This window comes from Lissotriton vulgaris, chromosome 4_1 (genome assembly GCF_964263255.1).
Source record: "Lissotriton vulgaris chromosome 4_1, aLisVul1.2, whole genome shotgun sequence".
Lineage (NCBI taxonomy): Eukaryota > Metazoa > Chordata > Amphibia > Caudata > Salamandridae > Lissotriton > Lissotriton vulgaris.
Window position 1 is genome coordinate 1539645884 of NC_141691.1, and position 14808 is coordinate 1539660691.

At 41.4% G+C, this 14808-nt stretch overlaps 1 protein-coding gene across 2 annotated transcripts in view; it reads right to left on the reverse strand.

The window, feature by feature from the left end:
• Positions 1 to 14808, reverse strand: part of TOX (thymocyte selection associated high mobility group box) — a 365646-nt gene that overhangs the window by 183621 nt on the left and 167217 nt on the right. For both annotated transcript variants that reach the window (XM_086965783.1, XM_086965782.1), the window contains exon 2: positions 13011 to 13076. In XM_086965783.1, coding sequence (XP_086821909.1) covers positions 13011 to 13076 — 66 coding nt within the window. The remainder of the gene's footprint in view (positions 1 to 13010; positions 13077 to 14808) is intronic.

Genomic DNA, 14808 nt, shown 5'->3' on the forward strand with positions numbered 1-14808 from the left:
AAAGCCCAATGTACAAACTGAAAAACATTCCAAACAGATGCATTCCAGTGGGAACCTGATCAGCCAGATTATATCTGTGCAGAAACCATTACTCAAAATTCCTTATTGCTTGGCAGGGCCAGTTTGACATTAATTACCCTCTGTGTTGTGATTTCTTACACTCATTATATAAAGAAACAGCACACAACATGCAGCAGTAATATACTTATTTTCATACATTAAATAAGAGTACTATAATCGTTGGATATGCTACAATATAATTTATTTTAATTCACCATAGTTAAAAATTATGTGGGAGATTAAATATACTAAGCCTAAATACATAAACATACATATTTTGATCTGAATATGGCACTGCTATAAACGTTTATCTTTTAATTTGTGAATAAACTAGAATTATTTATTTGAGATCTGCAGGTGATGGTGTGCTCAAAATCCTTTAAGCTAAAGGATAATGTTTTATGAAGTGACGCTGAGATTGAAATGTTGAATTAGAAGACATTTTGGGCCAAATGTACAAACCTTAGGAATACCGATCTCCTAATTGCGATTCTGTCCAAATCGCAATGAGCAAATCCGTATTCCTAATGTATGAAACTAATTGAGTTTCATTTACGGATTCCTTGTGCGACGCAAATTGGCCTACCTCATGAATATCAATGGCAGGTCGGCCTTTGTTCTCCTTTAGGAATCACAGCCATCACAGGGATGGTGGCCTCCTGAGGCCAGCAGAGCACCATGTCTGTGATTGCTTTTTAATAAAGCAATCTTTTTATTTTTTTTTAAATGCAGCCCGTTTTCATTAAAGGTAAACAGGATGCATTTAAAAAGAAAGAAATTTAACCTTGAAGTTTCATTTTTTTTAAGTATGCAGAGGTCCATGGGACCACTGCCTACACTTATTTACACTACACTTAAAAATATTATTTACTTTCTCAAAGGGGAAGGGGTCCCCTGTCGACCCCCTCCCGTTTAAAAAGCGTTATCACCAGTTTTAAACTGGTGCCAAAGTATTAAAGTTTTGTGAATGGAATTTGGTTGCAAAATAGTAATACACACCCAACCGATTTGGTATCTGGAAGGAACACCCTAAAACACACCTTTCAAAATAATGAACCGCAACAGATCACAAACGGCATGATTTGCAGAATCGGGCTGGCTGCGACCGGTAAATCCCTTTTTCCAATGTTCAAAATTTTGTTTTTTGAACATTTGAAAAAGCATTTTTCCAGGCACAAACGGCCTGATTTTGCAAATTGTGCCATTTTTGACCGGAAACATGCTTTGCACATCTGGCCCTTTGACCTTATAATTCAAGGTGACTAATATTAATGGGATGTGTGGCCCAGCCAAAGAACATCTTTTCTACATCACTAGCTGACTGGTATGCATCACAGGAAAAGCCCAAAGAATCCTTTCCTGGCTCTGCGTGACCTTCATTGGCTTAAGGTCCCGAATCGTGTAAAATTTAAAACCTTATGCCTTTTCTTTAAAATCAGGCAGGGTTCTGCCCCTAAATACCTACAGAACCTGGTTCAAGTCTATAAGCCTGGTCGCACTTTAAGATCTTCCACTAGTGGCGATTTTTCTGTTCCCAGAATTAAACTGGCCAAAATGGGTGACCGCTCGTTTTCTTATCTTGGCCCAAAGATGGGGAATGCTCTTCCGCCGGCCTTGAAAGCTGAGACTGATCTCCTCCCTTTTCGTAAAAAATTGAAGACCCTTCTGTTCAATTAATCCCTCTGCACTGTTTGTTCTGTTTTGGGCCTTTTGCTTGCTTTTCTTTCTTTTATCTCTCCCTGGCGCCGGGAAACCCATTGAGGGTAGCTGTGCGCAATATAAGTTTAAATAAATAAATAAAATAAAATACGCATGTGAAGGTGATGGAGTAACATATATCAGGAAAAATCATCACTGAGTAGTAATATCTGCATAATTTGCAGGTAAAGAGTCAAAGGTATTCAAAATAGAGAGCTGAGACTGCCCTTATTATTTCATCAGCTGAAGGAGAAACTGTGCACTTTGCTATACACTTTTATGAACTGAAAATATTGTTGCTCACCAACTCAAAGTACAAATTGTACTGAGTTGGTCAGTGGCGGACAGCCCTCATGAACATCCCTCAGCAGTATTGCTCTTTGAAAGGTGTGTTTTCTGAAATTCATCAATTGATATTGACTGATATGAAAAAAGAGGTGAACCAACTCCAGACTTGGCAGCAAAAAAGTTGTGTTCCAGAGTTGATATTGGCTTTTGGTATTGAACTATGTCGTGAGTAGTGAGTTCCTGGCCCCGCAAGTATTGTCCCTCTGGTCCTGAACCGTTTGCGGGGCCTCAGTTGAGCTCTCATTAACGTTTTTGGCTCTTCGAGAATGTGAACAGGCCCATTCATGCCAAGGCCTTGCCGGAGGGTAGAGTCCCAAACACTGAAATGAACTCTGACATTTGGTAGATGGCACGAGTAAGAATTGGGACTGCATTTTTTGTTGTTCACAGTGAGGAAGTTTCAAGGCAAGGTTTGTCTTTTTGTCTGTCCATGATACTACTTCAGGAAAGCTGCTGATTGCTAGATTCAAAGATCCTATAGTTCAATGTGCCCTTGTTTGGCTACTTCTGCTTATCCCCAACATCATTGGTATTTATTGTGAGAGGCAACACCTTACACAAAGGCTGAATCCGAGGAACAGTCAGGAAATGACACTTGAAAGAGAACCAACCCAAACAAGTTCTGAAACCTAAGACAATGGATCCACATACTGTTCTGAAAAATGTGTATAAAAGTGAGATCCAAACCACCCCACTCTGCTTCAGTTACAATTCCTCCATAGCCAAAGAAGAGAGTGCTTCAAACAGTATTGGAAGAACTGCTGTGTGACTAATTTTGGAGTCTCCATAGCAGCCAGTCTCCAAGAGGTGAGGGGACATCACTGAAGTCTGCACTTTCTGCTGGAAGAGCTGAGGGTCTGCCACAAATCTAGAAGCCTGCCTGCCTGTTGTGAGAGGAAAGGAGTGTGCCTGACATTGTAGGAGGACAAATAGTGTACAGGAGGAGAAGCCTAGTTCTTCCAGACAAGAGGAAGAGCCGTAGAAAGCGAGAGGCTGCAAGGGAGCAAAGCCAGGAGTATCCCATGTATCACAGGGGTCTCATGGTCTCACTGAATGCTTATGGTTGTAAACTACATCAAGACTTATGCAAATGACAAGCATTAACAGTGATCCAATGAGATGGCCAAGTCATCACATTTCCAGAAAGGTGGCAGTGGCAGCCCCGACAGCTGAAGAGCCAGTGCCACAGGAGCAAGCCCATCTCTGACCACCCAGGACTTTAACACTAACATACAGGTTACTGTGGGGCTTGCGAACTGTGAGATAATGAGAAACTGACCCGCAGTCTATCCTCTGCTGGATGAACTTAAGACTTCGAGAGAGTAACAACAAGAGGTTAACACGAACTGTACAGCTGGGTGCATCTACGCCTCTGGACTGATTTGAGAATACAGTATCTGTGCCTAATCAATGTATTGCCCAAGTTAAACAATAGGGACTAAAGACTGTGGGGAACTCCATTAGCAGTGGAACGGTACTAATAGGGGGGACTGCCTCTAGAACCATCACAAACAAGAATATAGTCCTGAGTTTGAAACTCCCAATTGCGATTAAAGTACTTTCTTTTAATTCAAATGCTAAACAATGTGCTGGACAATATGCTTTTGTGTCTGTTGGTTGACTGTTGAGTACTGAGCTCCTGTACCCTACACTACTACCTCTCCGAAATGCCTTTTACTATTCATTTTCGCTATCCTGACAGTCAAGAGCGGAAAGGGTGCACTTGACCAAGTTGGCAGATCCCTAGTAGGATGGGGCACAGGGCACGAGTTGGTATCTCCAGTAGCCCCTGTCTGCCATGTAGCCCCTCAAATGAGGTCTGACATTATGGCTAGGAACAGGCTTTCAAGTGTAACTCATAATAGTGCACCTGCAAAAACACAGTTAAAGTGATTCTCAAATTCACTGCTCTGAAGGAGTCATCTTCTGTTGGGACCAGAGTGCCCCTAAAAAGGAAGATCAAGTGTCGATTTCACATCTAAATCTAATCCCATATGCTGAGGATACCATAATCCTTGCTCTGACTTCAACTGGACTATGTACACTGCAGACCTTAAACAGCTATAACGTGAAACACGGCCTGGTGTCCAATATAGAGAAAACCTAAGTAATACCTTAAAACCTTATTACCGATGACTTGTTGGGGAACACTGGATTGAGCGATCACCCTAGTATGACTGTCTGGGCATATGGTTGGAGGGAAGATGCAGTCATAAATGCCAATTACCACATTTAAAGAGCAAGGTGTCAGCACTGTCTGACACCTTAAATTGTTTATATCACAAATGCCAGCTCCAACAATTGAACCCATCTTGAAATCGATCTCTACCAAACTACTGCTGGTACTAGCTTATGGGCATGCAACATACTAAGGACGCCTATCCATCTAATTGACATGACTCAGTGCAGGACATTTGGCCACCTTTGTAAACTCGCAAATGCAGTTACACACACACAAATTATGTTAGAATTTGGGCCTCAGAGGTGAATAACAATCTGACAGGCCAGTATTTCAAATTGTGTGATAGTCTCTGGAGTACAAACTCTTGTCTCCTTAACTAATAGAAGCAGAAAAGAAGTGATCCGGCAAAACTCCTACTGACTCCAAGAATCTAGCAAGGCGAGGTCAGTCTTGGTGGGGGACCGCTCACCTAATTTAGAGGTCCCCTGGTTTAGAGATCATCGCCTTTCTCGAGATCTTTAAGCTTACATTGGAATCACCAATCTGGCATCTTCACTGTAGGTGCAAAGAAATGCTGAGGCAGTGCCATGCTATTTTTTTTCATATTTGGCATTTCGGTCTGTTTTAAACAAATAAACTACCAATGGTATTGATGCACAAAGAGTTTTATCTATGTGTGACCCATTGATGGATTTCCCTGCCCGAGACTGCCTTGGTTTGCAGGGAACTCTCGTGATGGCTGTCCCGAACTAAATTGGATGGGGTGACTGTCACTATGACTTGGCGGTCCAGTGACAGACATGCAGTCAGGTCAAGGGTTTCCAAATGTGGAGAAGGCTGAAGCTCTGCCTGTGAAGACTCTGTGCTGCTACCTCTAAATGAGGCCCAATGAATTAAGGTAGGGCTAAGCTTTACCAAATAATAAATGACCCTCTTATTTTCAATTGGGAAAGCAGCTGTACAAAAGCTAGGAAGATCTGCCATGAAGATTTGCCATTTGCTGTAAAAGTGGGCACGTGTAATTAATTAGAGAATTCTCATTTATGCTGTAAGGCCCTAATGTTTTACACTTTATTCCTCTAACCCTCATTCTTGTGGCACCAAAAACTAAAATAATATGTAAGATGCATTTGATTGGATAGCAACTAAAAATGACACCCACACGCATTTGGCACTTTCCTTTCCTTTTTATGTGTGCGGTTTCAGCTATAAATCCACTTCACAAGTCCTAGATTTCCTAAGGCTGGTGTGACTTCCATTTAATTGCTTGCAATAAGGTTCAAGATCATTACTGCTAAATTAACGTTCTTGTGTATAAATAGAAAGTATGCACCTTATTCGATACTGCAACATCTTAATAAAATACATTCTAAGTTTGGGTTGGAGGCTCGTGAGAGGTCTAATTGTGCTCCACAGGGTACTCTAATTACTCTTTTTGCGATTTTTTTGCAGTTAATGATCCATTACATGGTACTTCATGTCCCTGGGACTTTACTTTTATAATCATGGACTTTGCTTTACAAGCCAAGTGCATCAGGTGTGTTAGCCTCACTGGTTCAGCTGCACTGGGATAAGACTATGCCTCCAAGAAAGGACTGATCCATTAAATAAAAAGCTATGACTGGAAAGGTGGTGCCTGGTTTAATCTCGAGTCATCTAGTAAGACTTTGTGTGAAAAATCCGAGTTACAAAATGCTAAGATCTGAGCTGCACTCATCCAGCATGTGTGTTGATTTCAGCGTTACTCTTTAGGGATTCTGATTACTATTGTGTGTTTTAGGGAAAATTGACTCACATAGAAGATATCCCGGCCACTGAGACTGGCATAGAAAGTATTCAAGTGTCCAGAAACTGGCAGCTTCTCGGGATCTTCGATTTAGGAGGACACTTTGCGCTAGAGCAGGGGATTTCAGGCCAATTTCAGTGTATTACAGACTGTGATTTAGAAACAGATTGCCGGATCACAGAGGCCGGATCACCGTTGTGAGAAGTAGTGCTCTAGCTTATTCTGAAGAAAGACACTCATCACTTGCTTCAGCTTGCTGCCTTTTGGGAACATTGAATTAAGGGATGAAATTTGCCAAGAATCCTCTCAACGTTTGCTATTATTCTGGGTCTTGCGGACCAAAAAGCAGAATATTCATGCTGTGCAGTGAGATTCTATCGCTCACAGCTCCATGCAAGCATCAAGAGTGTGGTGATAATTACTCTTTGGCTGCTGCTTTGTTCTAAGATGGCCGACACCTTGGCGCGAATACACAGGGATAAAGCATTGAAAATAACACAACCTGGCGTTTTGGTTGAAGCAGCCTGCCAGCGCCACAGAGGCTCTGACCCCGATCAAACACTGCATAATGTCTAATCTGAGGGTCTGAAAACGCATCATTGCCAATTCGATTCACGACTCAGACTGACAAAACACGACAATCTAGAGGACAGACATGTAAGATGTATGATATAACTATGTATTCTTTTATTTGAAACTATTTAGGAGACATAATCATTCCCCGAAAGGTAGCAGCTGTTTTATAACAGCAATCATTCCCCGAGTGTCTGTTTCCACTGTTTCCAACAAATTCAATTAGCCCTTGCACTTCAATACCCTTAAGGCATAAATGAGATGATACCAGGTTGCTTTAATCTAATAGTAATTCTAAGCTTGTCAGTACAGTTTTTGGATTAATGGTTAGAAAAAAGATCTAATAATAGCATTTGCTTTGCCTGAGCAAAACTAACTCTTCATTCTAGCCCTTATATGGAACACAAACTTCATTTTTGGGTCTGGTTTGACAGTTCAGCTGTCACCAGACCTTGTTATAAACACAAAAAGAGATTTTAGGAGCACTACTGACGAAAGGGCATGGCTCGCTCAAATGTTCTTGAGTACAGATTTTGATAGGATCTCCTCGAATACACCCTAAAAGCAGAAGATCTGCTCTGTGATAATCCTTTGTTGACCTTCTTTAGGGGGGTTGTATATTGTTTTGCCAACTGTAATTGTATGCTCATTTGTAATGTTGCTGTGTGAATGATGACTGCCTTCAAGGAAAGATTATGCTTGATATACTAAGCCTGGACTGGTAATGGTGAAAGGCCCGGTTGATTGACTTAGTAAAGATATTTCACACACCATAAGACCTACCTGTTATTTATGAAAATGTATGAGAAAGACAATAAGCTTGAAAAGCATATAATAAACCCAGTAGGCACGTAAGGGTTGATTATGATCACACTCAGTTGAAGACTGTAGATAGGAATTTTGTGAGATGGAATTCCAGAGATCACAACAGTAGGCCAAGCGCTTGATGTAGTGTACCCACTGTTGCAAACCCTGGGGTAGATTTGCACTTTGAATATACGTATTATGCTGTTTTTGAAGTGATTGCATAGTGTTTTGGCAGTTGTAATTGTGTGCTTATTTGTAAATGCAATGTTATTTCTAATTTTCTCACTACATACAGATAATTGCTTTGTGACAAAGCTTGTGCTCAATACAGTAGACTTGAGTTTAACAAGGTGACAAGCAGAGGACAAAGGCCAGATTAGGTCACTGGGAAACGTTATGTCAGATGCCACCGGCTTATGCCACACGCCGCAGGTCTGATTTGTTTATTCTGAAAAGTGATTACAAAAGAAGTAGACCGGACATATTTAGTGTTAAAAGTGTATGTTAAAGGCTATAGGCCTTTATGGGTAAATTGCTATTACACTGTGTTAAAGCCTGTATATTAAGGTGTCACATGGATTTTCAGACTGCTATAATAGACAAGGGTTCTAGTGGTGGTTACATCTTCGACAAACCTGTGAGGATAAACAGTTTGAACTCTGAGAATCCTTATTATTGGAGAAGTGTGGCTCAATGGTTAGAGCAGCAGACCCTGATGCAGAGGTCTAGCCCGGGACCAGGGTTCAATTCCCCGCCTCGGCGGGTCTTGGGCTCAAAATTCCACGGACCTGATAATTCTTGCCTCGGTGCCTATTCCAATCAGGGAGTCCCTCTGGGCAATAGCTTGCTTAATCTCCACAACGGCCCCCACAACGCTAAGGATGCCTGGCCTCCACCTTGGGGGTGCCCAGGAGAGGACGCCTCACAGGGAAAGCCAGGATGGGTTCCACAGTGGTATTTGTACAAGCGCCTTGAGACCCTTGCGGGTGAGTAGTGAGCTATACAAGTATCAATTTACATTTACATTATTCTCAGGAAGAGTTGTATATATTTGGCCAACTCTATTTTCATATATATTTCTAATTGCATGACTGTATACTTGAAAGTTACTTTGTTGGAAAGTTAATGCTCAAAACAGTAGGTCAGAGTTGGTTATGGTGATGAACCAATGATAAAGAGTGTAGGGATGGTTGTTTCAATAGGAAACATTATGTCAGACGCTATAGATACGATTTGTTTTTCAGATAAATTACTACAAAAGCAAAAGGCCTGACATATTTATTGTGAAAACCATATGTTAACACTAACAGACATTTATGGGAGAATTGTTATCACACTTGGTGTATGCCTGTAGATAGACATGGAATAGCACAGATTACTGTAGTAGGCAAGGATTTGTGTGTTGGTTACTTGAACAATACACACTTGATGTACAAGATTTGCTTTGTGATGATCCTTGCTAAAACGTCTTCAGAGGGCCAGGCCCTAGCATAAATACTCTACATACATATACAATCATAGAGGATCTTTGGGTACACCCCCTTTCTCTCAGTTCGAGTGTAATTCACATTCTGATTTAGTTGTGGCAGCATATTGCATGGGTTACCCCATTTCTGCCATTGGTTCTATTACTCATGAGTAATATCAGTTTCCTCCTCCCATGTGAACATTCACCTTAAAATAATTGTGCTTTAATGTCTGGGTTGAGAGCCAGTCCTTTATTTTCCCTTTTATAGTCCCCTTTCATTTCTTTCACCCTTTTTGTTTAGTTTCTTTTTTTTAAAGCATAAACCGGCAGCTACCTGGACAGTCGTACCAGGCATGCTGCTATTTTCAAAATAGGTGGCCATACTGAAATGATATTTTCCAGAGTGTATCATTGCTTTACCTTTTGCAGGCAGGAGCCATATTTAGAAGCGTTATGTTGGCCACCTTGGATCAGTACATCAGTGATACAGTATATACGTTAGCATTCGAAGATGGCTGCCCAGTGAGATGTTTAATGAGCAGCCAATCTTGGAATAGGATTGTGCATACGCCTGTGTCATTGTTTTTTGTTCCACGATGGTCAACACATTGGTTTTAAATGGGGCAAATATTATGACACTTTAGACCAAAAAGACACTAAGGGGCAGATTTACAAGCCCCCTGTGCCCCCACTATGTCACTTTTCGTGAAGTACTGGTGGTGCAGAGGGCTCCTCCATATTTACAATGAGAAAAAAAGCCACCCTGCGTGACTTTTCCTCTCCTCGTACATATGGCCCCTTTACACGCAGCACTGTGCGTTGAAGGGGTGTTCCATGGGTGTTGCTGATGGTGTTCCCACGCAACACCCATGGAACAAGACACATCTCCAGATTTACAAGAAATCATAAATCTGGAGATGCGTGTGAATGTTACGCCACCCTAGAGGTGGCGTAGCGAGGCGCAACGAGGAGAAATGTTTTCATTTCTCCTAGTTTTATCCTCTATCAATGCATGCTGCATTCTACAGCACGCATTGAAAGAGGAAAAAGCCTCTAGTGATTGTTTTTGTGCAGGAAGGTTTCACTTCCTGCACTAAAACAATCTCCCCATGACGCAGGCATCCTTGCACCATGGTGTAAGGGTGCCTGCGCTGGCGCATGGCTGCAGTTTGTGCACCAGTGCAGGGGAAGTACAGAGATGCGACATATTCTTGTAAATATGTTGCATGCCTATGCTTTCCAAACTAACGCAGCACGGCGCAGCAAAATTACTTGCTGCACCGTGCTGCGTTACTTTGTAGTAAATCTGCCCCTATATATAATTACAAGACATCCACCTGCTGCTATGCTTAATTTTGTATTTCAAGCAAAAGCATCCAAGCTTAGGTGGCGTCATGTTTTTTTCTACTTTTCTTTCAAATTAATATTAATTTTGAGTGTTGATTTTATTGTGGATTACTAAGAGAGTGAATCTAAGAATGAGTCAGTAGTTATATGAATGGATGCATGAGTGGTACAGTGCACGTTTGTGTACTTATTGATCGCCTAACCTCATCTGTGACTTGAGGCTCTTTCAGTTAAAAGCCAGATGTATTATCGTCGCCAATGCTTGTGTCCAGTCTTTGCCTCGAAAATATGTCTTCAGGATCTTCATACTAGTCAAGTTCAATGCCTATTCTGTTTGTAACTTTACAATTCACACATGGATTGGTGCTGCTCCACCATCTCCTCGACATGTACATGCAGCATCCACATACCTACACAAGTCCTGTTCCACTGGCTACTCTAATTGTACCTACAGCATCTGATACTCACCAGTCCTGTTCCTGTTAGGGCCTACTTTATACGTACCTCCACCATCTACACAGTCCCCATTCCTGTCCAGTATCTTCTTAACTTGCACGTGAAGCATCCACTTGCTAAACTGTCCTGCTCCAATGTCTAATCTGTGTTTCCCTGGAGCATCCACCTTCTCACTGGTCTGCTCACTGCCTACTGAATGTGCATCATCTGAATTCACATACTGGCGACTCCTGTTTTGATGTCTACTCAACAAACTCTTCCAGCATCTACATGCTCAACCGTCCTGTTACACTATATACTCTATGTATAGCTGCAGCATCCACACACCCAACAGTCCGTCTCAATGTCCACTTGTGATCGCCACAGTGTATCGTGTACTTGGCATGGTGGTTCTTATCTATGCAGGTGAAATAAATTTGTAAAGATGGCTTCACAGAAAAATGTCCACTTCTGCTCTCTGATTATCTTTTGAATATCCCTTCCTGGAAGAACTGCAGCTGAGTCTCGTGATGTTTTGGACCCGACCAACATACTACAGGGGGAGGTTCTTCTTATAAATTCCAATCTGGAGGGAGATTATTTAGCACTGCTCTGTGTGTAGAAGTGTCACCTCCTGCTAAGATAAAGGGGGTAGACAGTTAGCTTCTGTCAGTTGTACACTGTGAACAATGTTCTGTTTATGTTTTGTTTTTTAACAAGAAATGTAACTAAATATGAAGAGACTGGCACCAGGTTGACCAATGGAGCCAAAGGGCTATTCAAAATTTTAGCAGCATCCTTCCTCACACACCACTATCTAAAGCCCAGCCCTGATTCTTGAGCAAGTATGCGGTGGGATATCATTCGGCAACATTCTGATTGGTAGGTCAAGGAGGCAGACATGAAATCTAGAGCTGCAATAAGCTATTTAAAACATTGGAATCATTAGTCAAACTCCATCAGAGAACTATTGTCTGCCTATAAAATTATCTAAACAAGAGAAGTGCTATTTCATCAAGGTTTTTACCTAGAGGCTAAATGTATTTTTGTGTTTGGATAAGAAGCTTAATTTGCAGTTTTCTTTCAAGCGAGGCACTTGTGACTAATGCCTAGTAACAGATAATTCTTCAACATTGAGTGTAATAAAATTAAAAATCCAATTGTGGACATTTGGCCCACAAAATAAAGACGTTTGCAACATTAAACATTGTAAAGTTTTCAGCATATAGCCCATTTCTGTACTTATTGCATCATCAAGATGCAGGAGCTGTGTGACAGGGGTGAATTAAATTGCAACCTCGATTAATTGCTTGTGTTTATAAATGAGTTACAATATGATAAAGATTTATAGTGTATTTAAATAAATGGCTGCTTCCAAGTTTCATGGTATTGAGTATGCTTCTCTGAGAAAGGTTGGGACAAACTAGAAGCTGAGCATAGAGCACATAGATGAAGTCCTAGAAGCAGGGCCTCTAAAAGGACAGCCATGGTGCCCTGTGCCTTTAGTATTGATTGCATTTTTCTAAAGATTTTGTGATAATTTTAACACCTGTGACAGCTGCTAGGTGGCAGTGATGTACACCTCAGCCGTTATCATGTTTCATACAAAGGATGTGTACTGGGATCATTACAAGCCTGTGCAATGTTCACAATAGCGGCCTCCAGGAAAGACGCTCTTCCATCATATCAAACCCATTGAGTCACACTGGCGGGTCATTATGTATGTATGTATCTGACGCCCAATATAAAATGGCCACCAAAGTGAGTAGTAGGCCTTGGGTCGCTAGCCACCACTGGACACACAAAGGAACATTGTACTTGGGTCTCATAAGGTCTATTATGTGTGATCCCGCCTCGATCTTGGCATCAAGGCATGGCCATATGGTTTGCATTAGGACGCTATATAAATTGGCCCAGCAACTGGCTGGTGCATTCGCAATGAACACCTCTGTTTGACACGTTCAGTTTACAGTGATTAACTTGTCTGCAGTTGGAAGCACAGATAAGCCGCACCTGCGAAGACTTTATTTCCTAAAGGTAAAACAACTGCTTGGGAGCGCTCATGCTGGTAAACCAGCTGCTTGCATTCTGGAGCGGAAGCAAGGTAGTCCCTTTCAGCGCGCGCCAACTCGCGCGCTTTATCGGCTCTATCTCATTAACTGGAAACAAGGCTTAAGCACTTTGTTTATAAATTATGATTATTCCTGATTGCAGCAGTTACTGATAGTGCCACTCATTTGCAACACAACTGTGTGAATATGCTTAATTACAGTTTGAAACACGGCAGCGAAGATTAATTAACCCACCTGGTTCGCTGGCACGTAGTCTTGACTTGGCTCCGTCATGCTCATGTACATGTTCTCACCGTCAAACTGCAAAGCAAAATAAGCACAAACAGTCAGCGAAGGGGCCCGCTCTCCTGCCACAAGTGCGAAACAGAGGACTCAGACATGTTACATTGGTTCAGCAGACATGTTGGCAAATAGTGTCACGCGCGCTTGCACATCCCGCCTTGCATGCGGTTGTTGTCATTCCTATTGACCCTGCTGTCAGGGCTGTCGGGTAATTAGTGCCGCGGTAATTACGGCGGGCACGGATACAAACGGTCCAGTTTCCTCCGCAATCTGTTAGAATAAAGAGAAATGTCTTGTTCTGGGTGGGCACCAAGGATGCATACTGCAGCCTGGACTAAGGAAAGGTTCATTGATCTGCACGACCACAGCGGAGAGAAATAAATATTAAAAAGGGGCGTAATTAACAATGAATAGCAAGTGTTGTTATGTTACTAAGTAAATGTTAGCTTACTAGTAGAAAGCTTGAGAGGGCCCACTGTGATTTCGAACCTTTGACTCGAGAGTTGCAAGCTGACCTCACCAATAAGAGCATTAACAGGATGATCATGCAGAACACAGATCATCTTTGGGGGGGAGGGGGAGGTGCTCCCACATTTAACTAATTGTGTTCAAAGGAAACAATATCCACTTACTTTACATAACAGTAGTACATCACTCTGTAAAATGTAGGTAATTGACACTGAACATTTAGATTTAGGATTTGCTTGATATATACATGACTATCTAAAAAACACATGTTTATAGGTGCGCCTTTGATATCTAGGTTATGAAACACAATATAAATATTTCTTTAAAAATAGACTATGTAACATCTACACACTTTGGAATATTGAAAGTTAACGGTTACATGTTCTTGCTGTAATAGTAAAAAAAAGATCAGAATTGACAATCCAAAAGCATGCTCTTGAATGAACACAAATAAGGGCACAGCTCTGCTCTTGAACTCAAAAAGGTCTCCAAAACACCATCCTTTACCCTGATGACGCAGCAGGGTTGTGGTGGTTGTGACTCATGCATGTAACCTAGGCATAGGAATATGAAAATAGCTCTGCCTTAGAGTATTGTACAAGATACCAACACACTGAACATGGGCCTTTGGAGTTACACCACCCAGGAGAATATTCAAGAGCAGCTTGAGGACACTAAGCCCACAAGAGAATGCGGGTGAAGCAGAGATAGGAGCGTGAGGTTTTGTCACTCTAGACCAATACTAAAATGGTACAGATTTAGAATGATTTCAGAATGCAAAGGGTGTGAATAAGATCTTCAGTTCTAGTAACAATTGTTTACCTGAGGCAGTTTTGTCCACCTAAATGATTAGTGCTGTCTATCTAAATTAATACTCCGCAAAATGTCTCAGTGGTTAACTAGAAGTAAAGAGCCGGATTCAAAATGCATAAAATCAGAAGTCCAAGTTATCAGAAAAAAGCCTACTCTTATCTTAGATTTATGATTTTATTGTGCGTCAATAAATTATTTTTATTAAATCCTTAATCCTAATCTAGGCAAAGTTTCTATCTTTCAAAATCCAATAGTTTAGGTAGGCAGTTCATTTGCACTGTCATTTTTTCAGTTTTTTCTCTACTCGGAAATGTTTTACCCTACACACCCATAACATCTTTATGTGTTGTCTTTGTTTTTTCCTCCCTGCCAAAACACTTAGATTATTTGTACATTCAGAAGTGTTGTGAGGTGGAGAATAACTACAAATAATTGGGAATCCCATTCAGTACTAAATTGGTATGAAGTA